This window comes from Anarhichas minor, unplaced genomic scaffold (assembly GCF_050575085.1).
Source record: "Anarhichas minor isolate MPS153535 unplaced genomic scaffold, ASM5057508v1 ptg000005l, whole genome shotgun sequence".
NCBI classification, from domain to species: domain Eukaryota; kingdom Metazoa; phylum Chordata; class Actinopteri; order Perciformes; family Anarhichadidae; genus Anarhichas; species Anarhichas minor.
This window is the reverse complement of record NW_027466451.1, coordinates 2,879,077-2,906,681: the sequence shown is the minus strand read 5'-3', so window position 1 is coordinate 2,906,681 and position 27,605 is coordinate 2,879,077. Positions and strand designations below refer to the sequence as shown.

Sequence of the window (27,605 nt, the reverse complement as noted above, 5' to 3'; positions counted from 1 at the left end):
CAAAAGTCATACTTGAGTAAAAGTAAAGATACCTTACTGGAAAACTACTCCAGTAAAAGTAAAAGTCACCTATTAGAATACTACTTGAGTAAAAGTCTTAAAGTATCTGATATTTATTGTACTTAAGTATCAAAAGTAATTTTCTGATATTAAATGTACTTAAGTATTGAAAGTAAAAGTACAAGTAAATGCTGTTAATAAAAAAGCAAAGGGTCAGAATTATGAAGTTTATTATTTTAAGTGCTGTGGCACCAGGACCAAGGACATGGAGCTGTGTTGAACATAATTGTGTTGGCTGTGATCCATCCAGGAGCAACAATGTTCAACATGATATATTGTACATAAGTATACTTTTGCATCTACTATGAACTTATCATCATAATTCTCCTCTAGTCGCAATATGACACTATGAAGGAGTTGTAACTGCATCATATTGTGTTCAGCAGAAAATATCCACTTGATGCATCAGGTCAGTGTTGTGAGAAAGGACACCTGCCTTGTAAACTCTGATTTGAACACAAAGGTTTTGCTCAAGCTGAATCTGCAATTGGGCGACTGCTACCATCATAACTCCATCTGATCATCCACAAAATGACTCAAATATCAAAACATGATCGATACTAAAGCAGCACCGAAAGTAACAACCCAGTCATTACCTGAACCTGAAAAATGTCCTGTTCATCTTCAAAAGAAGTTGGTTTTCAAAATTGCGAGAATTCCGTCTCGCTCTTCTTGGGCTGAAGACTAGTCCTGCGATGCTAAACAGCCTTTCACAGGCCGCTGAGGCAGGTAGAGGTGTGTTCAGCTTCACACACAGCTTGCGCACAGCTGGGAAGGATTCCCCTAATGCTGCGCTCTCACGGCTCCTGTCAATCCTATGGTGTGGTGGCTAGCTAACGTTAAGTTAGCTAGCCACCACACAACACAATCTCACAACTGTCAACACTTCCTCAGCTCACTAACTCGCTAGCGATCCACGGGTGTTGGTCTTCGTCACCACCGTAGTTTGTTGCGGGAGTAGCAGGTGCTTCCATTTCTGCTTCCGTCATGAAATCAGTCATCGTAGAGTGGAATTATACTCATGTAGTCTCGCTAGCTATAGCATGTAGCATCCTGGGCATCACTGGGAATCTAAACACCGCGGCTTTGAGAGCACTTGTTTTGCGCATTAACGTGATTAACCAATGATTTAACTTGCAAGCTAGGACCACTGATTCACCAAACCTGCTTGTTGCAGTCTCTGTTCCACCACAGTCCCCGACGCTGGTCTCATGATTCATTTTGTTTCTAAAGATAGATTTGATTTTGTAGCGAGTAACGAAGGTTTCAGGGAAGTAAAAGTAAAAGTCAACAGAAATATAAATAGTAAAGTAAAGTACAGATATCCAAAAAAACGACTTAAGTACAGTAACGAAGTATACTTCGTTACTATACACCACTGATATGTGCTATGGTGAATTAAACACCCCTTTGGCGCTGGTGTTTGCCAAAGTAAAGAAAGTTCAAAACTCTGGCTGATGTTCTTGCGAACGTTTTGTTGCCTTCCACCCGCTCAAAAACCTCACATACGGATAAATAGATGGGGGTAAATCTGTCCAGCTGAAGCCCACCCTGAACCAATCCTATGAACAGCAAAGTGCCAACAACCACACAGAAAGGTCAACAGTAGCTTTGAAAAGGCTTTCCCCTGAAACAGGTTAATTTCAGTTCAGTGCTTGTCGTCACAGCTGAAGAGGGCAACTGATTTGCAGCACTGTGTGTGACTCTTGGCCCTCCTTTATGCAGAGGCTAAAGTCTAATATGGGCAGAGCTGCTGACAGCTGGAGGGCGCATCTAATGTAGGTCAGAGAAGCACTAACTGCTGGGGTTACAGCGACAATATTGAGATCTCCCGCAGAGAGTCCGTCTGTTCGTGGCCTCGCTGCTTATGCTTTGCGGTTGAGCCATTTGTCTCAACAGTGGGGGGAGGGGGGTTATTCTATAGAGTACTGGGCACTGGTGGTCACTGCACCACGAGGAGCTAAGGAGAAAGCCATTATTGGACTAATAGGCTACTGGACTGTAGAAGTCTGACATTCAAGCCTCCTGTGGAGAAAGTCAAAACACTGCACAAAGGCTTTCTATTAACCAGAGAAAGACACGTTGCTGGCAATGACCGACAATGTGCAGAAACAACCGGTCATTTTAAGCCTTTGGTAGATTTGGCACTCCATCCCGTCGGCTCCGCTCCTCTGATGCCAACCTCCTGTCCCTTCCACTCAGGAACAAGCACCGGACATGGGGCGACAGAGCCTTCTCCATTGCTGCCCCCTCCCTCTGGAACTCCCTCCCCAAACACATCCGAGACTGCACTGACCTTTCCATGTTCAAATCACAAATCAAAACCCACCTTTTCAGAACTGCTTTTAATGTGTGACCAATATTGTGTGTTTTACTAGCGTCCAGTGCCAATGTTCAATGCTAATGTCCAGTGCCAATGTTCAGTGCTAATGTCCAGTGCTAATGTCCAGTGCTAATGTCCAGTGCCAATGTCCAGTGCCAATGTCCAGTGCTAATGTCCAGTGCCAATGTCCAGTGCTAATGTCCAGTGCTAATGTCCAGTGCTAATGTCCAGTGCCAATGTCCAGTGCCAATGTCCAGTGCCAATGTCCAGTGCCAATGTCCAGTGCCAATGTCCAGTGCTAATGTCCAATGCTAATGTCCAGTGCTAATGTCCAGTGCCAATGTCCAGTGCCAATGTCCAGGAAGTAGTGTGCTCTTTAGGTCAGGGGGGCGATGGTATGTAGCTAGTCTGACTTTTATGCAGAAGACCAGAGGTTATTATTTACATAACCACAATCTTTCCCCAATCTTAATCTTAACCATAGTTGCCATGTGCAGATATTGTAGAACGTGATAGTTTGGAAAACCTTTGCGTTGAATTGTCCACTCTATGATTATGTCTGGTGATGGAATTGGGAAAAAAAGTGCCGTCTCTTGTCACATATTTAGAATGGAAGTATATTTGTCTCATTAGTGACGGATGTGCAAAATGCCCTAGAAATACTAATGCTTGCAGTGTGCTCCCGGTAATAGATAGTTGACAATGACCAGACTTGCTGTCAGGCTAGCTACACTATAGTTGATGTGGGATGGTCATTAGTGGTTTGGAAGCAAAGGGAATAGAGCAATACAACTAGTATACATGTGCCCTAAAGTTGCAGTTCCTTTAATGGACATTAGATGCTGGCCCCAAGAAAGAAACTGCATTTAAATCACAAAAACAACAAATCAATTTACCACAAGAAGTTGAGGTCACTGCAGGTTATTTCTCTATTTCAGAATCATTATTAAAGACATATTAGGAATAAAAGATTATATTTGTAAAGCGAGCAATTTTGACTTTTTGTGCCTACTTTTTGCTCTCGTATTTGCTTCTAGCTTGTCCCACTTTAGCTCAACTCAAGCTTCATCCTCCTTTGCCTACATTTTGACCTTCTGGCTCCTCTCCATATTTTTCTACAGCTTATTGGTTGACAGTGGAAATGTATTTTATTGGAAACTGGATAGGATTAAAATATTTATTTCAGGGGAAGATAGTGTGGCAGCAACAACGATCAACACCCCATGACTGGACACATTAAGAGGAACGTTAATGACAATGTCGCTGCATTGTGTAAATTGTGTAAGTATTTCTTTTTTTCTGGTCTCAAAGGATGGTGCTTTAGAGCCCTCTTCCTCTGGAGACCAGATTAGAGATGAAATCCTTGCAGTAACTGTTGATGTAACTGTGGTTGAGCTGCTAAAAGGGATTTAAATCCTGTTAATGCTAAATTCTGCCAGAAATGCAACAAAATTTAAATAATAGAAAAATGATATTGATCATATAATACATGTGAAGTAATGAAGGTTTATTTTATATATGAAAAAACAATATTTTTGAATGTAATTTCTTTAGCCTACATTAAATCACAATGCTATCTGGCAGTTGTTAAATCATTAGTAATGAGCTCAGTTGGCTTGAGTCAGACTGAATGAGTAATGTGAATGACTGCTGAAGCCCCCATTCTGTCAAAGGAAAGGCCCTTCTTATTTTCTGTATGCTGGATATTTCAGTTTGGATGCTGACAATGGTTTATGCCTCTACGGTGTACAGCTCAGGACACAAATTACACTGTGCGGAAAAGTATAGTGCTGGCATGTGGTTACTGGGGCTGTGTGGCCAATAAGATACAAGTTCTCAAGCCGACTCACCCTGATGCCGAGCTCCACGTTTTCTCCACCATATATCTCCATGCCTTCATCTAGCAGGCCAATCTCCTCAAAGTACTTCCTGTCCACCACAAAGCAGCCGATCAGAGCAGGGCTCCTAAAATAGAGGGTGACAAGAGACAGAGTCAGAGAAAAGGAAGAGATAGAATATGTTTTGTATTTAGATAAAGCCTAGCAATTGGGGAGTTTAAATGCAAAATATTCTTCAAGACACACACACAAGCACAGTCCTAAACCACAACGTAACCCACACTGGGCAACAGGGCCCTTGAGATGCACTCATATCTGATGTTCTGAACCATTGCCTTTCTTTATAACGTATGCAGTCCATCGGGCTTAGAACATCTCTCAACATGATGCTTTCACCGAAAACAACTAATTCAGGACATTTTGAGGAAATATATTTTTCATCAACATCAAACTGAATCAACAAGAGTTCAACTAAATAAATAAATCATATTAGTATTCATGCTGTCACACATCTTTTCTTATCAAAACAAAATACATCACCACCTGAAAAATGGCTTGTTTTGGTGAATATCTCCTTTCTCTGTGGATAGACAGAACTCTCAAACAAACTAAAAGCAAAAATGCATGAACATATTCTTTTCTGTACAACCACCAGATAACAGAACAATGAAATTCAAATATCACATAGAGTTATATTATACTGCTTAATCTCAACAATAGCATTGTTTGCTCCATAACACACATCATGTGCAAATAAAGAATAAGTCTATGAATAGTAACTATGAAACAGTGGTATTGAGCTACACTTACATCTAATGTTTTAAGTAGATGATAAGTTAATGGTAGCATAGCATGTTGCATCAAAATGATTTATGTGAAATAAAGGTGTGATGTTTCTGCCTCAAATGATAAAACGTTAGCCCCGGGCAAAACTCAGTTTAAATCAGATATTTCCACACACTGTGCCACTTCATGCAGCTCTTCTTAGCTCAGGCATTATCATTGGCTGGCAGAGTCTGTGGAAATATTGGATTTAAATGTTGGTTTCAAACAGGCGGCAACCTCCAGTTCTGAAAAGGGAAGCCGATGCAAAAGTGCATTAAACTTGCATTCTTTGTCAAGGCCATCAGGGGGCGACTCCTCTTGTTTCAAAGGTCTGATTGTATAGAAGTCTATTAGAAAATGACCCTACTTCTCACTTGTTATTTTTTTTACCTCCGTTGGTCTCACTAATTTCAAGTCATTCAGTAAGTTATGGTCCATTTAGAGTAAAATTCACCATAAAGCAGGGTATGCTTTAGGGCGGGGCTACCTTGTGATTGGCAGGTTGCTACCGCGGCGTTTTCCGGTCTGGGAGTTGTACGTTTACAACTTCATCCCTTTCACAGTGTATTTTCACCTCATGAAGGTTGTAACATTTTGGTAGCTTGAAAATGTCTTGTTCAGTATTCGGTTGTACTTAGTTCCACCCTCTTGTGTCACTTCTGGTTCCAGATAAACAAGATTTCCAGGGTCAAAATGCTGAACTTAAGGCTTCAAAACAGCAGTCCACAAATTGATGAAGTCACCGTGACGATGTCCACTTCTTATGTACAGTCTCTCACCCAAAACATTTTATTCATTAGGTTGAGGTCATCAATGTGGCCTGCAAACTGGGAGAGATTTAAATGTGCCCCAATTAGACTACATTTACTGCTCTAGTGGAAGTGGGGTCATTTTAACATCACCTGCACCGGTCAGTGATTTCATTTGGTCAGTGTAATGCGTATGTGGATAATATTTAACTCCCAACTCCACTAATAATCACAGCTGCAATGACCTGTTTTTCTGTAAACTCGCTGGTCCTAAAACTCCGTACGGAGGAAGGTCCTTGTATTTTTGAAACTCTGTGTCTTATAAGAGGTGCTTGTCCATCTCCAGTTTAGTAATTATGAATTATGCCATTTAAAGCCAGCAGGCCTCAACATTCTTTTTCATCAAGATATTATAGCAAGTGTTCTTTTCCATGCTGCTGTGTGTTGGGGTGGCAGCATTGCAGCTGTAGATAGGAACAGGATCAATGTTTTCCAAGAAGACAGAATCTATTATTGGCCTGACTCCAGATCCTCTGGAGATCCTCACAGAGAGGGGAACCAGAAGGAAGCTTAGGGGTGTTCTGTCTTTAGACCTTTGAACAGTATCTTCACAAATAGCAGCAACAGCTACCGGCTCCTATTGGAAAGGTTGGTGAAATTTTATTCGTCTATGTAGTGCTCACCAATGGCTTTTGAACTTTTCTATTGCCACTGAAATTGGTCCAGAAATGACCTGTACAAGACATAACATTCATCCAGACCACCTGACTGCTTCCCTATCCCAACCCATCGTGTCTAAGTTGTTGTGAGTAGGCGATCCAATGTTATCTCACAGAAAACTGCACACAGGTCAGCGGACCGCCACAAAGCCTCTCTCTCACCGACTGCAGTGTCAGCTACTGTGTTGAATGAGCCAATTTTAAAACTTGCTTTACTGAATGTGAGATCTTTAACTGGAAGGACTGCAGTCGTCAGTGACCTCATTACAGATCATTAGCTGGACATGCTTTTTTTAAGTAAAACTTGGCTGGACTCAAGAGATACCTTTACACTAACTGAGGCACCCTGCCGGCTTTGAACTTTCTAAATGTGTTTAGGTCTGACAGGAGAAATGGAGGTGCAGCAGCACCCTTCTCTGACAAATATCTATGCAGGCAGCTCATTTTGGTGAGAACATTTCTTTTGAGTATCTTGCACTAACAATGGAATGCACAAATCCTGTCTTATTAATAATAGTGTAACAGATGCCAAAATCAACCATCACTTTTATTGATGAATTCAATTTTTCTTTAGATTTTGTTTTTATATTGATTTCTGGTGACTTGAAAATCAATATCTCTCAGCATGTTACTGGATCATAACCTGGGCCATACCTTAGACTTAATTATGTCCAAAGGAGTTGATGTATTTTCCATATCAGTACTTCACATTGCTTTATCAGACCATTACTGCATCTTTGTTTTTATAAATCAATCTTGATCATAACTGCTGAAAGACAGTAGCTGCCTGCTGATTTCTTTGCTACCAAATTCTGTAATGTTGCTACTTCTAATATGTCGCCCCGGTATGACATGGTAATTGCCTTCGATCAAGGCACTAAACCAGTTTTAGATGATATTGCTCCTGTTAAATCACAATACACATAATTCAAGGAATCTCTTTTCTACTGTACATAAACTTTGAAACAACTCCAGAACTTCGATTCCAGGTTATTTTATGTCCATCAATTGAACATTTTTCAGTCTTCTTTCCAACAAAATAATGACTTTTATGGCAAATATTCCCATACTCACTCATGGTCCTCCTACCTTGCCTCATTTTCAATTCACTGAAATTCTAACAAATGTTGCACCAGTCAGTGCTGATGATCTTGGAATGGCGGTTCAGAGCTTCAAATGTTCCACTTCTTCCTTTGATCCCATCACTTCCTCCTTTATAAGGGTTTTTAACTGTTTATCAAAGATAATTTAAACATTTTAAACACCTCTTTATAACCTGTATTTTTCTTAGCTCACTCAAATCTTCAATTGTTAAACCCCTTGTAAAGAAGCCTACTCTAGACCCATCTATTATTTGTAACTAAAGACCAATTTCCAACCCACAATTCCGAAGCAAAGTTATTGAAAAAGTCATCCACAAGCAGGTAATCGACCACCTGACAGCGAACGAAGTACAGGATTTCTACCAATTCGTCTTTCGCCCCAACCACAGTAGCCTTGTACAATGTTATTAATGACTTAAGAACAAATATTTAATATACACTTGTCACTTTTACATTACACTTACATCACACTTGTTTAAAGTACTGTTATCTGTTTGTCTGTGAACTTTATTTTATATTTTACTATCAATTTTAATATTTTCTATTTTTTGCACTGTGTTGATTGATGCACCATCCATCATGTAAAAGTCCTTGTATGTGCAACATACTCTGGCGAAATAAACGATTCCGATTCTTTAATTTGCTTGCCTTAAACGACAACAACAGACATACTATCCCCTTGCAGGTTTTGGTAAGTTGGCAGTTTTGCTCTGATTGATGGGTTGATAGTAGTCTCTGCAGTATGTCTAAGCAATCATTTTCTGTCATATTCGCAGTTTTCATGGCCAATGGCATCGAAGAACTATATCATTATATCCATTTCACTGCATGAGCAATGATTGTACACACTGTAGGTCTCATCAAATGTCCTGCTTTTTGAAACTATACTGTACAACTGCCCACTGCTACTGATGAGAGTTTTTATGCTACACTCAATGTGCTTTGTGGTTGTGCTGCATCCCCGGATTTTATATGGTTTTGAATATTGACACTACACGTACCTGGATTTACATATATAATCATTCACAGGGATTAGTGTTTCAGAAATCACAATGTAAAAATAATGAGCGTAGTAAGTGATCGTATCAGACCTTCAATATGCATAAAGTCAACTATTAATAATTCATTCTGCAGTGGCAGATTATTTTGCTGGTGTCTCACTTATTTCACAATATAAATACATTTTATTCAATGAAACAGAACTGTCTTAAAATTTCATTTTTTATCGTTTTAATTATTTTTGAAATAACTTCTTGTCGAGCTTTAAAACAAAGGTAATGCTGTTGTAACCCTAGTTCTATAATCACATGCAGAACCTCTGCTCGAATCACACCGCTGTCTGCCATCATACAATAACCCCAATGAACCACGTTGCGTGTAGAGTTTGCATGAACTACAGAGGGATGGTCTCTTCCTGCCTGGAGTCACAAAGCCATCTCACCAGGCGTTCCTTGGATAGGGCTTTACCAGTCACACCATCCCTGAAGCACACTATCAGGACCGTGTGTTTAACATGATATGCCAATGCACAAACTGGGCAAAGCAGAAGTCATTTTTCCTCCCTGTCCCCTGCATGGGTCGGAAGACAAAAAGCATCTAGCTCTATAACCCTTGACCTGAAAGAACTCCTCAAGTTCATTGAAACAAATTGGTTGGGTCGCAGGGTAGTCCCGCTACGGTCAGTGCAAGCAGCAAATCTAGAATGACAATACCTCTACTTGCCTGGTAAGGGGTTGCCTCTCGACATGACAGGTGCTCTGAACCCCACATCCACAGGCTCCCTGCTGTCCCCAACAGGGCAGCGTTGCAAACTTTGTCTTGTCTGTTGATATAGGCCACCGTCGCGTACTTTTTGGTCCTCACCATCATATGCTTCCCCCGTATCAGGGGTGCAAGGTGCCGGAGGACCAAGAACACTGCCTGTAGTTTGAGGAGGTTGATGTGTCTGTCCTTCGCCGGAACCTACACACAACCAACTGCTCTCCCCAGGCATGTTCCCCCCAACTCCATCAGGGAAGTATCTGTGATCCCTGTTATGTAAGTGACACTTGTCCCAGCAGCATTCCCTGCAAAAGGTGTTGTGGGGATCCCCAGTAGAGTGGATCATTATTTACCAAGGGGGGAATGGTAACCGTGCACCGGTTGTGCTTCTTTGCATCCAAACAGGCTTGAAAACTATTTTTACAGGTACCGTATGTGCGGCACCCCCGATTGGCAACCGCCATGAAGCCCAGTGCCTGCAGGATGGTAAACGCTGTCACTGTCACACCCTGCTGCAAATTGCCAACTGCCTGCTGCAGGAAAGTCCATCGGTGTTCCAACAGAGTGGCTTGCAGCCTGAATGCATCAAGCACGACCCCCAAATACTACACCTGTTGGAGTGGCAGGGGGCTGTTCTTGACCGTAATAGTTATAGGCTGGAGGGCGACATGCAGGAATATTCTGTATTTTGGAGACACCTCGACATGAAAGGATGCTTCCTTTATGTCAATGGTGGTGAATAAATCACTTTGCTGAACCAGTTCCAGCAACTGCTTGATGGTTAGCATACAGAACGCCTTGCAGGCAATGCATCAGTTTAGGACACAGAGATTCAAAATGGGTCTAAACTCTACTGTCTTCATGGGGACCAGGAAGTACGCAGAGTCAAATCCTTTCTGTCTGATAGTTTTAGCTGACAGATACAGCCTGTTTCTGCAACATGGCCTGTATATCTACTATCTCCTCCTGGGAAGATATATGCACCTCATCGAACCCCGATGAACAGCCAAGGGACAGTGTAGATTGCAGAGAATAACCAAGTCTTGATGTCCTGTCCATCCATTCTGTTAACGTGCAGTTGTGTCACCACTCACCATAAAACTGTGTTAGAGGATGAGCGACAAACTGTGGAGCTAAAAAGTTGTGACATCCTTTCTCAGCCCTCCATGACCCCCCATTAACAAAGGCCAGCCCAATGAAGAAGGCTGACATGGAAAGATTTGAACCGGTGATGGGGTCTGTGAAATCATCACTGCTTGCCTGTAAATGCATCACTCTGGTCTCCTATGTAGAGATACAGGATAAGGGAGAAACAGACACTATCCCACCGACATGCCCTCCTCCTTACCGTGACGAGCAGCAGGTGGCAGCTGAGCTTTAAGTTATTTTGATAATTCAAATCAATCTGAAGAGCCCTTTCATGGCTATGGGGGCTCCCAGGGGGTCATTTGGGTCCTTCCTCAGAAGCGCGGTGAGTTCCAGCCTCACATAGCAAAAACCCACAGTGGCTAGAGACATCAAAAGGCCTGTAGCCGTTTAAACTCCCTGAATCAGATTATTCGTTTTGCTGCTGCAACGGTCCAAATAGTCAGTCTGAGACGGTGGGGCAGGGGTGTTAGGCTAGGATGATGCCAGCGAAACACTAAACACATCCAAATAGTTAGTAGCAGCAGCCAGACAAAGCTACAGCGCTCACAGTTTAAACCTTTTGTCAAAATATTCTGTGTCAGTAGAACCGGTAGAAGTTACGCCGTTCGCTGAAAACAAAAAGCATGGCAGACAGCGATGTGTGCTGCCTTATTTACTGTGCGGTCACGTATGGGGTAGGAACGTTCATTTTGGCCAACTTTGCTTATGCAAATTTACAATGCAGGCTTGTGATTGGAGGAGACTATATCTATAGAGTCCGTTAAAGGGCGCAGCCTGTGTGAGTTAGAACAAAGTATTTCAGATGTTCCTGTATTTACCTGATAGGGGCCGTGTGGTTGTGTTGTGTCCACCATGACTTTGGTGGGTTGAGGTATCGACACCACAGCTCCCAGTCAAAGCCCTGAGCAGATAGCGGATACTCCTCAATCTCGAAGGTGTCATACTTGATGTTGTCAAAAGATGGAGACACCACCCGGGTCCGGTTCTCCTTTATTCGCTGCAGAATAGGTTCTGCCCTGTGGGATGACAGAGCACGGACAGAATGTTGTAGAACACACTATGATAAGTCACCATCATAACATTCAACAAAAGAAAAGAAAATGTGAAAATAAAAACTGAAAGTCAAACAATTTGCACATCTGAAGGAAAGTCTAGAAGTTTGACACAAAACATGATCAAATATATATATATATAATATACATTTTGTGCTTCAAAAACCTATTTCCAAAAATAAGCCTGACTACATTAGCTAAAACAAGACCTGGCCCTCCACTCTCAGACTTCTTCCTTTTGTTAAAGCCCCTGAAAACCTGACTTCAAATGCTCTATAACCTTAATATTTATGGCAAAAGTCCAAGTAAAAAACTTTACTTAACCAGTTCCCCAGTCAAAAACTGAACAGACCTCCTAGTTTGTCCCGAATCTTGACAAGTAAGGCCCTCAAATGTCACGATTTTTAACAGTCACTACCAAATTGTCCCCATTTTTAATAAATTAATAATAATAATAATAATATAATTGTGTTAAGAGCATACATAGACATATCATGTTCTCTCCCACTCTTTATTACCTAATCCACTATAAAAACCAATCAATGCACCACATGCCTGAATTCAAAGATGAAAGGTCTGTACGTGTGTCAAACTATCAATCAATGTGTCATTGTCGAGGCTTTTTCCGACAGAATCTGTCAGTACGTTAACGCAGTAATTCCCAAAGACTGGGTCGGGACCCACAGGTGGTGTGTAAGTGATTGGGGTGGGGGTGGGGGGGCTCAAGCACTTTAACCAGATTTTGAAATCCTTTGTTTTCCACAACGGAGAATGTCCTCATGTCTGCAGCAATAAACACTCCAATAGATTTGGTAATAGCTTTAGCCCGGTCTGACAGACTGGGATGGTGGCACTTAATATGTGTGGACATGCCCGATGTATTGCCGTTGTCGTATGTCTTTCTCTTTAAACAACGGCTACATACCGTAACGTTTTTTTCCACCACCCTCATTCCGTCATTATTAGTTACAGGAAAGCCAAACTTGCAACTTAAGTGACGCCGGTGGCTTCTCAAGTTCCTCCGCTCGCCAAGACTTTCACCATCAAATGCTTTTAACCTTCTCCATTCACACACTACTGCTTTATATCTTTTCACTGCAACTCTGCATAGATATTTAGAGACGTATTACCTGCAAAAGTATGAGCGGCAGTAAAACTTTATTTCACACTATGATGATTAAACTGTAAAAAGAAAAAAAATGCAATTAAGCCGCGGTTCACATGTGCACTGAACCGTGAGGGGTGACCCGTACGGATCACGGATCCATCCGTGATTCACCTTTTTCACCTGAGATTTGACTGATAATTTGGAATCAAAAAGTACTCTGAGATACCTGTAGTCAGGTACAACCCGTAGCCTCTCCCCAGATACAAAAACATCCGGCTCTACACTACCAGTTTGTTTTGATAAAAAACATACATACCGTTTTGGATACGTTTAGTTGTAAACATGTAAGCATGTGTTATGACCCGGCTCTCAGGTCACAACAAATGGGCGACGCACCATGATAAAGTTTTGACAAAAGATATTTTATTGAACCAAAGTAACTCAAATCAGACCAAACTAAACATTTAACTGAATGTGTACAGTGTGGAGTGTGGGAATCCGTGGTGGCGGATGTGTGGTGCATGAGTGGAAAATTTGTGTGTGCGAGTGTACGACAAAAAATAAACAACATAACAAAACCAAACGGGTGCCTACAGGATAAGCAGAGAGCTGCTAGGAGCAGTCAGGGCCCAGGTGTTCCCAGCTGGCCTTAATGATCCAACGCCAAACGATTGGCAGGGAAGGGCAGGGGTTGTCACACATGTCATCTACATATTCATTTACTGTGAATATTTCATACTGCTGTTGCTGCAATGGTGTTGAGATGGTTCACCGCTAGCGGAGGCGGAAGTTGTTTCTTCTTCTCATCAGTTGAAAGGTCAGAACAGCGGCTATGCGACTCAAAGATCATCAGTCGTGTTTCTGCAGATGAGAGAACAATCTTCCGTACTCCACCACGACGGGGAGGATCTCATTTTGTTTTTGGAGGATTTATTTTGTTTTGTTTGCTTTCTCTCCTCTTTTACTAACACACACACACACACACACACACACACACACACACACACACACACACATATATATAGCGTGAAGCTAATGTAGGTCCGGGTGAGCTAACTGCTTAGATAATGAGACCTTTATATCCGCCATTTTAGAGTCTCGCGACATTATACGTTGTCTGAGCTGTGCTCTCGCCTCTCCCCCCACACACACTACATGCATGCACACACACACACACACACACACACACACACACACACACACACACACACACACACACACACACACACACACAAAATCACACACACACACACACACACACACCTCCTCTCTTACCACAGTTTGCTTATTTTAGATAGCGTGCTCATGAATGTATAGTTGTTGTTAGTTTAGATATTAGTTGACTAGATCATTAGTATTAGCACGTAATAAACTCTGTTATATTTTAAAGAGCAGCTGTCTGTGATTACTTTGTGCATGTGTATTGTGATAATAGCTGTATATGTGGTCTGTGCTCGAACTTAAACCTTCACTTTCCCTTTGAATGTGTAATAGTACTCAGACTGTTGACATTGTGAGTGAACACTAATTATGAGACTTAGTTTATCGTTTGGTTATTGGTCCCTGTTCGCAGGGTGGTGCCCCGTTATTATTAATAATCAATAATAATCGTTACTGACATTAATAATTCTATTGATGTCAATAATTTAGTTTTCCATATTTGCTGATAACTCAAACTCCTTTTCGTTCCCAACATTGTACATGTAAATCAGTCTTTACTCTCATGTCTGCAGTATTGTGAGGTTATTAACTGGTTTAACTGGAACATGAGCATTTCCCCCCATACTTGCCTCCTTCCACCGGCTCTATTTCATGAAGTTCATTTTAAGACTTTATTTGTCTACAAAGCACTTCCTGAATTGATTCCCTCTTTCCTATCCAACCATTTAATCCCCTATAATCCACCTAGGCCACCTAGGTCACTGACCGGTCACTCCTGGTCGTCCCTCCTGACGAAAGCTCAGGGGTGACCTCCCCTTCTGTGTTGCAGGCCCCGGTCTGTGGAAGAAACTTCTCCACCACAGCAGAACTGTCCCCTCTACTGAGTGGTTTCAAACAAAGCTCAAGACTAACCTCTTCTCTTTGGCTTTCAATTGTATATAATGTGCCACTACTAAATGGTTGTTAATTAGTTGTGCATCATGCTACTCATTGATTTGATGTGTATATGGATGTTTTTGTTGTCTGCTCTGTTATTTAGCACTTTGGTTAGCTCATGTTGTTTCAACTGTGCTTTAGAAATACATTTGATTTGATTTAATTCCCCACTAGATAGGAGCGGGATCTATTATTGCCTGGTTAAGGTAGATACAAAACTAATCATCATAAATAAGTATGTCACAGTTGCCATTATGGCTCTTTGGAGCTGAAGGTTTGCACCTGGTTGAATAACAAATATTCAAGAAAATGGGTTACAGCTGCGTAATAGGACTCAAAACGGGGGGGGGGGGGGGGGGGGGTAATTGAATGATCACTTCATGAACCAGATGAAAGATAGATTGTTTTGTGCTATTCAGCCGCTGCTTTGACTGATAAACTGATTTATAGTGTGGAGCAAACCAATGCTCTCACAGTGAAACGAAGCCTCTTTTCAGATATAATCAGCAACCTTTCAAACAAAGTGGCTGCTGAATAATTCCTAACATTCAGCATCTCATTTTTTATTTTAGTTTTCATCTCTTTTTTTGTACCCCTGCATCTTCAGCAAGCTTTATAAAGTGGTTGGTTACAGCTGTACAAGACAATGAGGTGTTCATGGAAACTATTTTTGCAGCAGTGTACAGCATACAATGCCCTCCTAATTGAGATATCACATGGTTTAATCACGTCTGGACTAATTGGAGGAGATATATTGAAACTTGAAAGACAAAATCCAAACTGTCTCTTTGGATTCCAGTTGAAACCCAGAATCACATCTTCAAGGACAAATGTCAAAACATGTCCGTCGACCAAATCACTCCTGCAGCCAAATCGATTTCTCTGCTATTGAGCCATATGTTTATGTTGTTCCAAACAATTGACTCTGGTGCAATAAATTGTGAAACGCACTACTTCTGGTGGAGCTTCACAGCTGAGGCGAGCCAATAACGTAACACAGGAGTGGTGTATTGCGGTATGTTTTGAATAAACTGACAATTTGTAACAAATTACAGATCAATGTTGAACAATGACTTATGTTACAATAATTATTTGAGAAGTTTGTATACAGGTTTTCATGGATTTGAATTCGATGTAACCTTCTGAATCCCAGTTGTTTACAGATGCTGTTCTCTGCGGAGGAACAGGTGACTGGGTTGGTACTCAGAGGATAGATGATTCTTTTAAAGGGTAGGGCTAGTATTCTACAGTCAGGGCTGCAGTGACAGGTAACAACAACCTAACATGGTCATCATGCATCTACAGCGGCTGATTAAAACCGCCTAGAACATCATTGGTAACCATCTACTGATCTGTGATATTGGTGAGAAGAAGAGCCTGCCAAGAGCCCAAAGGATACTAAAAGACAAATCCCACCCAGCCACAACCTGTTCACTCTGCTGCCGTCTGGAAAGAACGAGTAGAAGTATCAGCTGGCAGACAACTAGACCACAGAACAGCTTCTTCCTTCTCCCTCAGGCTGGGATAATCCTTAATTCATCCTCCACCCTCCACATATAATATAGTTTTGTTCTTTCTTTCATTTTTTATGCAGCAAAATGGGACTACAAACTGCATTTATGTGCAAAACCCTGTTGCACAATGATAATAAATGAACCTTGTAACTACATTTACATTGATACTGGCTGAATATAAATTTGCCCCTTTTTCATATTGAATGCAATCTGTGTACAGAGAGAGAGGCAATAATCAACAGGGCCGGGGCAACAGCCAGAGGGTTTGTGGAACACGAACACAAGCTAGCTAGCTATTAGAATGCATCTTAAAAAGTCATCATCCCCAAAACTAATGATGTGCGTTTTTCACAATGAATGCTCTTTGTGTACAGACAGAGAGACAGGCACCCTAACCCACACCCGTACAGTCAACAACAACAACAACAACAGTAGTAGTAATAATAATGTTTGATTTATGATCTGGTTCTCCTGTAAAAACTTTGTAGAGATTGATCTACCATATTCTGGTTAAACATGCATGTAATTAAGTATTGAACAGAGAAGAGTAAAAGGAAATACCTAATGTTGGTAATACTGTTAGGATCCCTGTCTGCGCCTAGTGTGTGCTCCTCTGTTTTTTCCCTCTGTCTGTTTTGTTTTTGTGGGCCATGTGCTTATGTTTTGTTTTTGTGTCAGCCTACAGTTTCCGCCCACTTCACGCCTCTCTCCTTAGGCTCAGCTGTGGCTCATTCCAGTGATCGCCGCTGGCTGACTTAAATACCTCGGCGTTTCACCGGCGCGTCGTCAGTCCGTCCGGTTACCAGTCTGGTCACGTAAGTCTGAACACTGATTCAGTGAAGATCGTAATCTGTTTGTTTTTCTGTTCCTTCAGTATTTGAGTGCGGTCGAGTTTCCCTCCCGACTCCGGAGGCTATCTGTCCCGGCCTCGGTTGAGCTTCCCTCCCGACTCCGGTGGAGAAAGACGAGTGACTTTAATTTGCTGGACAGTTGGTCTTTGTTTTTTGTTTGTTCATTCTTTGACTCCTCCTGCACATTTAAATAAAGTCTTGGCTGGAGTAAACCTGCTGTGTGCGTGCGTTTGGGTCCACCAACTACACTACCCCATAACAAATACAATGCATTGCAGAGCCTATTAATTAAACTCATAAAAATGATAGTATATTAGCCACCTTCAATCATAAAAAGTATCAATATTGGTATCCATATCTCTTTGAAGTTACGTTTACTTAATTGTTTCATTGTTTCAAAATTACATTTAGATGGTAAACATGATCACTGCCTCGACTATGTTCAGAGGCCCCGTTTATTTGAGTGAATAAAGCATTTATGTGCAACGCTTGACTCGCAGGGAGGAGTTTGAACTGGGTGGCGGGCGGAAAAGATGCAGTTATATTTTGGCAAGTAAAGCACTTTGGTTTAGGTTGGAGAAGATCATGGTTTCTGTTACATGTTAATTTATAGGTCATGTGACGAACATTTTATGTTCATATTAATGTATAAAAAGTGTAATCTGGATCACATTACATTTTCTTCAAAAGGTATCTTTTGCTCGTTAGTTTTATATTAGCACAATTTCTAGGAGACAAATGTCATAGTATTGTGTAACCCTATACTCTGTCAGTGACACTCAGCCACAAGCCTCTTCATTCACAGAATACATACATCTTTGAAATGGGTTAGAAATATTTTTCATTTTTTAATAGGGTCAGTAATTTCCTAAAACAGCTGACCACTGTAGTTTTTTATCAAATATTACTCAAACAATATTACTCAAAACTCAAATTACCCTCTCAGGTGTCCTCCCACAAGCCCCAAAAACTGCAGTTATTAAACCTTCTAAAGAAGGCTCATTTAGACTCCGCAACAAAGACAAAGTATATGCCAATATCAAACCTCCCATTGTTAAGTAAAATAATTGAAAAAGCATTTTCACACAGATACACAGACAATACTTGTTAGTGGGATCCATTCACTGCTGTTTATGGTCTTTTCACGAGATTTGTTGACAATAAGGAAAATATAGAAAATAACCAGACTTATCCATTAACACCAGGGAGCACACAAGCTAGACTCTTCAGCTGTCACCAGTCAAACAAGGGCCTGGTATGAGGTGACCTTTCAAGATCTGTGGTTATCGACATTTTTCAGTCACAACTTGCTGCAATCTGGGATCAGGAAGTGTGTAACTGCTTAATGTAGTGTTGACTAGTTTCATTGCAGACACTGCTGTAGTTAAAATATATCGTATAAACCACAGCCAGCTGCTCACCAACCAGTGTTGAACTCCACATGTGCATCGAACAGAGCAACGACGGGAGCGGAGGCTGCCCTCCATCCGCTGACTCTGGATCTGATCAGTCCTTCCTGCTTGTCATGGCGGACCAGCTTGATGAATCCCGGGCCGTACTGAATGTTGGTCTCCTCTACAAATCTCTGCAGGTGCTCTTTCAGCTCCACTAGAGAGAGAGTGACACACACAAATACACTTGGATGTTAAAGAAAACTCACCGACGCCTTTTTGCAGCATTGATCTTATCGACTAAACTCCACAGAAACTCCCTCAGCTCCACAGGACCAAGGAAAAGCAATCTGAGTTCTTCCTGTTCTGATGTGAGGGTCCTGGGACAGAGGATGTCATATGTGTACAGATTGTAAAGCCCTCTGAGGCACATTTGTGATTTATGATTTTGGGCTATACAAAATAGATTGAATTGAATTGAGTGTGAGTGTGTGTGTGTGTGTGTGTGTGTGTGTGTGTTGTGTGTGTGTGCAACAAATGCTTGTGTGTTGTGTGTGTTAACAATTTAGCCAAATTTCTATCAAAAACATGCAGGATGTTCAAAGTCAATAATTTTGAAGGATAATTCAGTTTTTACAACAAGTTTACAACTTGTGTTTTGCCATCCCGCCTACTGGCTGATAACACTTTACTAACACATTTCATTTTGGTGTGGACGCTCAAGGTATTAGCCGTATGTTGCAACAATAACACACGTACACATTTCATGAACTCCTTGGAAGAGCAGAGGATACACAACAAATTTTGACTCACAAAGTTAATGAATTACCAAAGTCACCAACAATTGTTGATATCTTTAAGTCTGGACCAAAGACATGGAACAACCAACTTACTGATTGAACAAAAGACAAAGACTGGGAATGCTCAATCTGTAGAAAGATTATAAAGAGTTAAACACTGATTCATTGTGTTGCTATGGAAGCAGTTAATGTGAGAGATCTATAGATTTCATATTCTGTCAGATAATCAACCCACAGAAGTGGGTCGCTACATATACATGCTTATATTGAGTTTTAGCATGGTGGGTCTTTCCGTGTGTTGCTTCTGTCTCTCACCATGAGTGAGTTTCATAATGCCTTGCACACATTAGGGTAGACACACACTCACACACAGAGACACAGACACACACTCACACAGACTAACCACAGGGGAACAGTGAACATCTTCATGTCCTTCTTGTGATTCCTCTCTGTTGTAATCCTGCTGCTGTCTTCCCTTCTCTATTCATTATTACTATACTTTTCCTTTAATGAGCCACAGTTTGCCACTGACCTGGAGTTGGGAGTATTTGAAGAGCACCTTATTTTGTTACATGTACATGTGAGAATACTTCCAAACATTTACAAAAACAAGGTCATTAAATCAAGCGCTCCTCCGGTTACCCAATTCATCTTCAAAAGTCTGGTCAACACTGTAAAATATGTTTTCACTCAAACATAGCTAACTGTCAGACAAAATGAGACCTTTGACTTCCATCCCTTAATAAAACACCACCATATGACAACTACTGGCCTCCGTCTGAGCAAGGAGGATGGTTAGAAGATCAAAAGTGGGAAATAGATTAATGCCTTCTCACTATCTTAAGAAATCTAATTGTATTTGAATACCAGAGTACAACCTCATTTTTCTTCAATTGTGATGGTTATAATGACAAAGAGCAATGAACCTACCTCAGTCCAACCCAACATGTTATTGTCCCGTCTGGGAGGAGAATACGATGAAACATATTATGACTTGTATGTGCACAGTTCACTTTATATAGTTCTGGGAAACCCCTCAGTTTACCCCTACATAGACATAACTGAATATATAATCTGCTTTATACAATCTTGTGCTTTAGCATGAGCATATTTAGGTAATATTTAGGTAAAACAAACAAGATATACATACATCACATATACCAAGAGTGCCTCTTTGTCAGTCGGGTGTGGTTCATTACCGCCACTGGGGGGCCGTCCCTCCTGCAATTCCAACTGTGGAATATATATTTCAGGTGTTGGCTTGTTTGCTAACCCAACATGAAATAGTGCTGTAACTAATAGTTTTTAAATGACTTATATGTTTATTGGTTGATTTGTCGTAAAAAAGAATAATGTTAGTAAAAGTGAAAAATTCTCATTAAATTTTCCCTGAATCTAAAGTGACATTTGTCTGACCAGTCCAAAACGAAGGCTACAGTATTAAAACTCTAGTTCTATTAGCACAGGCTGATCCTTGTAACTGACCCTCTAGGTCTAGGTGGAGGGTTCGGCCCGTGCCTGTGCTTATACAACTAGGGTTACAATATAGTAAGCTTCATTCTTACTCACACAGGCCCCAGACTGTGCTGGACTCTATCAGCCTGTTCTCATTCCCAACTCGTTAAATACACGCACAAGGCACCCCGAGGACCCGCAAGTCCTACACCCTGTACAGCAAATAAAATGAATCTATTATCAAAATGATTGTTGATTAATTCATCAAATACTAGTCAACTGAACTATATTAAATGACACTAAGCCACACTAGCTGCCCTGTGAGGCTATAATGGCCATTATTAAAACAACTACATTGTTGAATGAAAAAAAAATGTTCACACAGGAAGTGAAGCACATTTTTGCCTTTTGTTATGCTTGTGTGTGTGTTTGTGTTCAGCTCAGACTCGGATTGAACTCAGAACTCACCAGAATCTCTGCTTCTTTTGAAGACTTCCAGCCTTGTCTCTGTAACTTTAGGAGGCAGACACATGTTTTCTCAAGTTGAAATATTTTGAACTCAGATAACTCTCCACGCCATTTTGCAAAATCCCGGGCAAGATCATGTTTAGTCTGGTCTTTCCCCTGACATTGTATGCAAACATTAAGCCTTTTAAATTCATTGTAATTCTGCCTTAATGTCTATTGTACCCTTTGAGGCTGTACTTAAACACTGCTGTGCTTTGTTGTAAAGTAGAATGGGAGCCAGAGCCTTCAGCTACTAAGCTCGTCTCCAGTGGAAGCAGCTCTTAGTTTCAGTCTGGAAGTCGGACACCACATTTAAGAGTAGGCTCTTAAAGCGCCATCGAAGACTTTCCTCTTCAGTAACGCTGAGGGCTGGCTCAGGCTTGCCTTGGACCAGCTCTAGAGATTCTGATATAGACCCAGACTACCGGGGGACTTCCTACGATACACTAATCCATGTGCCATTAATGCACGTTACCAACTTCCCCAAAGTCTTTTTGCCTTCTCGTCTCCTTCTTATCAGCATTCTATTATATCCACTGCTGCTATTCTTATTAGTAGGAGTCATATTTCTATTTTTGCTTATTATTCTTGTTTATCATCATCATTCTATTATATCCATCACAATACAATTAATTGTATAGCTACTGTGTTAATATTGATGCATCTCTCTCTCTCTCTCTCTGAGTGGAAGGAGTGTGGAGTTGACGGAGCGTGTCTGAGAGCGATTAACACAGATTTTTTCGGTATTTCTCCGTCACTAGTTAACGTTGGATGTGATGGTGTATCTCACGGTGTTTGTGTGAACATTTAGCTGGTTTTGGGGTCTTTGTGAGTGGTTGCAGTCGATCAGCGCGAGCTGGTCGGCTGCTAAACGCCACCATGGACATGACCGGGTTAACGAGGAAACACGGCATAAAGATCCCGCCAACTTTCCCGCTTTCAGTGGAGGAATGCAGCCTGGCTGTGGGTGAACTTGTCGGCCACAGCAGCGTGAAGTCCGCTGCGCGAATGAACAATGCCGTGGTCATCTTTTTAGATACCATCGGAAATGCGGAAGTGGTGATTGACAACGGGATCGAGGTGGGCGATGACTTCTTCCCCGTGTACCCTCTCTGCACACCGGCTGTGAAGGTAACCGTGTCCAACGTCCCACCGTTCATCAGAGATGAAGACATAACCAGAGAACTATCGAGACACGGGAGGATGGTGTCTAAGGTGAAGAAGGTGTCCTCTGGGTGCAGGTCTCCTCTCCTGAAGCACGTGATGTCTCACAGGAGACAGCTGCTCATGATCCCAAACAACAGGAGCAAGGGACTCAACCTAGTGTTCAAGATCAGGGTCGATGACTTCGACTACCACATTTATGCAACAACTGATGACTTTAAATGTTTCAGTTGTGGAAAAGTGGGTCATCAGAGTAGAACGTGTCCTGAGAAAAACAGCTCTCATAAGGACCAGAACCAGAACCAGAATCAGACAGGTACTGAAGAGGGCAGAGGGGACAAGCAAGATGGACAGGACGGGCCAGATGGGGTCCAAAAGAGGAGGGAGGAGGGGACGAGCGGGTTACAGGAAGAGGGGACAAGTGAGACCTAGGAGGTGAGGGTGGAGGAAACAAGTGAGACCCAGGAGGTGAGGGAGGAGGGGACAAGTGGGGTACAGGAGGTGAGAAAAGAGAGGGAAAGTGGGGGACAAGAGGTGATGAAGGACGGGGCAAGTGAGGTCCAGAAGGTGAGGGAGAGTACTGGAGGACAGGTGGAGACAGGTGGTGAGGTGAACATGGAAGCAGACGAGGAGCAGCTCAAAGCCCCTCAGCTGAAGAGGAAACAGAGAGGAGACAGCGGAAGCTCACAGGCAAAGAAAGCAGCAACGAAAGGAAGTGGAGGAGCAGCAGAGTGTGAGTCCAGTATGGAGGAAGACTCTGAGTCAAGTCAGGAGGAGGGCGCTGCTGCTGACAGTGAGCCCTCTAAACACAAGGATGGCAGCTGTAGGAGCTCTAGAGACTACAGCGTGGAGAAGATAAAGGAGTATCTGAGGAGGAGTAAGAATGTGAGAGGAGCCAAAGTGGAGGACTACCTCTCTGACAAAGAGAAGCTCTCCAGCTCTGCCAGAGCTCACATGAGAAGCAAGGACAGAGGAGGTCTCACTATGCAGGAAGGCTTCAGACTGAAGAAGATAGTTCACAAAGTGAACAAAGAACTGAACAAAGATGGTGCTAAGTGAGAGTCAGATCTCACAGTCTAAAGACAATCAAAGACACATGTCTGTTTGTTGGACTTTATTTGTTTAACCGTTTTAAATGATAAAGAAACATGTTCAAAGAAAATAAAGGTTTTCTAAAAATCAATCAATCAATCAATCAATCAATCAATCAATCTCTCTCTCTCTCTCTCTCTCTCTCTCTCTCTCTCTCTCTCTCTCTCTCTCTCTCTCTCGCCAGCTGAAATTGACATGACTTTGAGCTATATGCTACTGTCAGCAACATGCTCAACAATGACAAAGTTAACATGATAGTGTTTAGCAGGTAAAATGTTTATGATGTCCACGATCCTAGTTTAGGCAAGGCAATGTTATTTAATAATAAATTCAATTCTAAACAGTATGAGCCAAGTTCAAATATAATAAAACAAGTTCAAAATACAAGAATAGAAGTTAAAGTGTAAGAAATGATTTAGTAAAAGGCAGCCATGATTTAAAATAAGTGACAGATGCATATCTGTATGTTCCAGATATATGGTGCATAAAGACTGAACTCTGCTTCTCCATGTTTAGTTTTGACTCTGAGGATTGCAAGCTCCAAGATCAGAAATATATTTTAGCCACATTTAGTACTTTATAAACCAACAACTTTGACCGAACCAGCTTAAAAACCTCAGAACTGGACCGATCTGATCCACTTGGTCTTGGTAAGGACTCGAGCAGCAGTGTTCTGAATCAGCTGCAGCTGTCCAACATATTTTCAAGGGAGACCTGTGAAGACACTGCTACAGTTGTTGAGTCTGCTGTAGATAAATACATGGACAGCTTTTTCCAAATCCTGCAGAGACATAAGTCATTTATTCTTAAGGTGGTAGTAGGCTGACTTTGTCATTGTCTTAATGTGGCTGTTGATTCAGGTTTGAGTCCATGACTACACTTAGATTTGTAACTTGGATTGTGGTTTTTAACATTTCCGATCAAAGTTGAGCGCTGACTTTAAATGATTCCTCCTTGGCTCCACCTCAGTTCTATCTCTGTTTAATTTAAGAAATCCTGGCACATCCAACCATTTGATTTATTCAATGCATTTACTCAGTCCCCTGGTGATATGGTCATGTAAATATGAGTGATCTGCATTATTATAGTGACTTATTTTGTTGTTTTCCTTAATCTGAGCCAGTGGAAGCATGTTGATGTTAAACAGAAAGGCCCCAGAATGGAGCCTCTGCAATCTCTGGATGTCATATTTGTCCAGTCAGATGTGTAATTACTTATAGACAAGAAGTACTGCAATTATATAGTGCTTTTCTAGTCTAAGTGATCACTCAAAGAACGTGACAAAAAAAATAAGGCTAAAATATTGTCATAAGAAATACATCCAAGCAACACATTAACTTAAGGTAATACAAACATGTAATTATATTTGGAACTATCGTGCCCTCAATGAAGCAGTGATATTATAAGCCTGTTAATTTAAGCATTTAAGCATTCACACAGTCAGCCATTTCTTGCCAGCTGTCCTTCATGCTTTTGGCAGTTTAAACTTGTTACTTTCCAGTTGAATTATGTGTTTAGCGTCTTTGTATTTGTCTTATATTATAATTTATCTTCTTTTGTAAAATATGCAGCTCTGCTGACAGCAGACTTGTATCCGGTTATCCCGATATCCGGTTTATCCCAAGACGAGGATTGTAACCAATTAGATGTAGAGATACAATGGAGACTGGGTCCGCCCACTTACTGTCAAAAAGAAAAACTACTCGCGAGCGAGCGGGTTTAAGCTTCGCGAGCGACTTTCGCTCGCGCGAGAGTGATTTTTGCTCGCGGAGTGACGTAAAAGCGCTCGTCAAAGTAAAATATGCGCAATGCTGTTTGATTTTCGCGCGCGCATGGATCTCATTTGCGCTCTCGGATTTTGACAGTGATTTGCCTTCATACAAGTAACTCAGAGGATGACACTGTGAACTTATGAGAAACAGATTTACACTAATTTTGCCTTCAAATTAACATTCATTAACCAGCCAGGTTTAAATATCTGAAAGAGCATTGCAGTTATGCTTTACATGTTGAATCTCACAATTAAAAACAGGAGAAACAATACTAAGCTACAGACTGGAGTTTTATGACCCCTACTCTGCATTTCTCTAGTGCGGCTCTCAAAATCACACACGTATACACAAAATTGCACCGAAAACAGCTCCTTGATGAATGTTTACGTCGTAAAAATGAACTGGTGAAGTAAATCAATCCGGGTTTTTGTAAGGGGTGCTGCGGGAGTATGGGGTACCGGACCCGTTGCAACGGGCCATCCGGTCTCTGTACGACTGCTGTAGGATCATGGACAGGATATCTAGGCGCAGCCGGGGGGGGCGGAGAACGTCAGGTTTGCTGGTCTCGGGATCGCCTCTCTGCTGTTTGCAGATGATGTGGTCCTGTTGGCCTCCTCGGATCGTGACCTCCAGCATTCGCTGGGGCGGTTTGCAGCCAAGTGTGAAGTGGCGGGGATGAGAGTTAGCACCTCCAAATCTGAGGCCATGGTGCTCTGCCGGAATCCAGTAGATTGCTTCCTCCAGGTGGGGACGGAGTGCCTACCGCAAGCGAAGGAGTTCAAGTATCTCGGGGTCTTGTTCACGAGTGAGGGTACGATGGAGGGGGAGATCGACACGCGGATCGGTGCGCATGCAGCAGTAAATCAGGTGCCGCACCGGACCATCTTGGTGAAGAGGGAACTTCACCTTCCGGCTCAGCTCTCAATTTACCGGTCGGTCTACGTTCCTACCCTCACCTATGGTCACGAACTCTGGGTCGTGACCGAAAGAACAAGGTCGCGGCTACAAGTGGCCAAAATGAGTTTCCTCCGTAGGGTGGCCGGGCTCAGCCTTAGAGATAGGGTAAGGAGCTCGGACAGCAGGAGGGAACTTGGAGTTGAGTTGCTACTCCTAAAGGAGTCAGCTGAGGTGGTTCGGGCATCTAATCAGGATGCCTCCTGGACGCCTCCCACTGGAGGTTTTCTGGGCACGCCCAACTGGTAGGAGACCCCGGCGAAGTTCTTTTCTAGTCTTCCGACCACTCAAAGTGCTTTAACACTACATGTCATCTTTCACCCATTCACACACTGACGGCAGGAGCTACCATGCAAGGTGCCACCTGCCCATCAGGACTCTAACTAATCATTCATACCTATTGACACACTGCAGACACAGCTTGCAGGAGCAATTTCGGGTTAAGTGTCTTGCCGAAGGACACATTGACACGGAATAGCAAACTGTGGTTACACATCACAATAGAGATCATATCAAGCCCAAACAGGCAATTCAATTTCGCTACCACCCCTCTACTAATTAACGCATGGTACCTCCCGGAACTATAAAATGGGGCTCATGTACCCTGGGGACTCTTTTAGGCCGAACACCCTGGAGAGCAGACACTGTGATTTGAATATGCATGTTATTCGACAGCACTATTAAACAACAGTTGATATTCAATCCTTTTGGTAAAGATAACCAAACCAATAATATGTTTATATCTCCAGGCCCGACCTTCAACAACTATACCTGAGAACATCAGAACCACAACAGTACAATACAAGATTCAACCCTTCGTGCGTGTGTCTCTCATTGTCTTGAAACAGTCCACAAATGCTTGTGATGGAGAGGGTCTTCATTACAAGGTCTGTCCCTCAAATTGCTGGGACAGTTAAAAACCTCTCGGCCAACTATGGGGTCACAAGATGACGATGTTTTCTGATGACGCTTTTAACCTTCTGAGAAACGGATGAAAAGATATTAATCAAGACAACAGACTGTTGTTTACGAGGACGATTATGTGGTAAAAGGCTGTTTCTGTCTTTTTCCACAAAGCTAAGACAAACACACTTAACATTCTTTGGTCATAACTCCTTTTTGCGGAACCAAGAATGTCACAACCTGCAACACCAATAACGTGATCTAAATGCTTTAATGCAGATTCAATTCAATTAATTTTATATAGCCCAACATCACAAATGTGCCTCAGAGGGCTTTACAATCTGTACACATACAACATCCTCTGTCCCAGGACCCTCACATCAGAACAGGAAGAACTCCCCAAAAACCTTTAACGGAG

The 27,605-nt window shown here is 42.0% G+C and overlaps 1 protein-coding gene across 1 annotated transcript in view; it reads right to left on the bottom strand.

The window, feature by feature from the left end:
- Positions 1–27,605, bottom strand: part of LOC142971902 (polypeptide N-acetylgalactosaminyltransferase 18-like) — a 145,110-nt gene that overhangs the window by 29,695 nt on the left and 87,810 nt on the right. The window contains exons 4-6 of the mRNA XM_076112642.1: positions 18,571–18,757; positions 11,346–11,543; positions 4,234–4,348 (exon numbers count right to left, since the gene is read on the bottom strand). Coding sequence (XP_075968757.1) covers positions 4,234–4,348; positions 11,346–11,543; positions 18,571–18,757 — 500 coding nt within the window. The remainder of the gene's footprint in view (positions 1–4,233; positions 4,349–11,345; positions 11,544–18,570; positions 18,758–27,605) is intronic.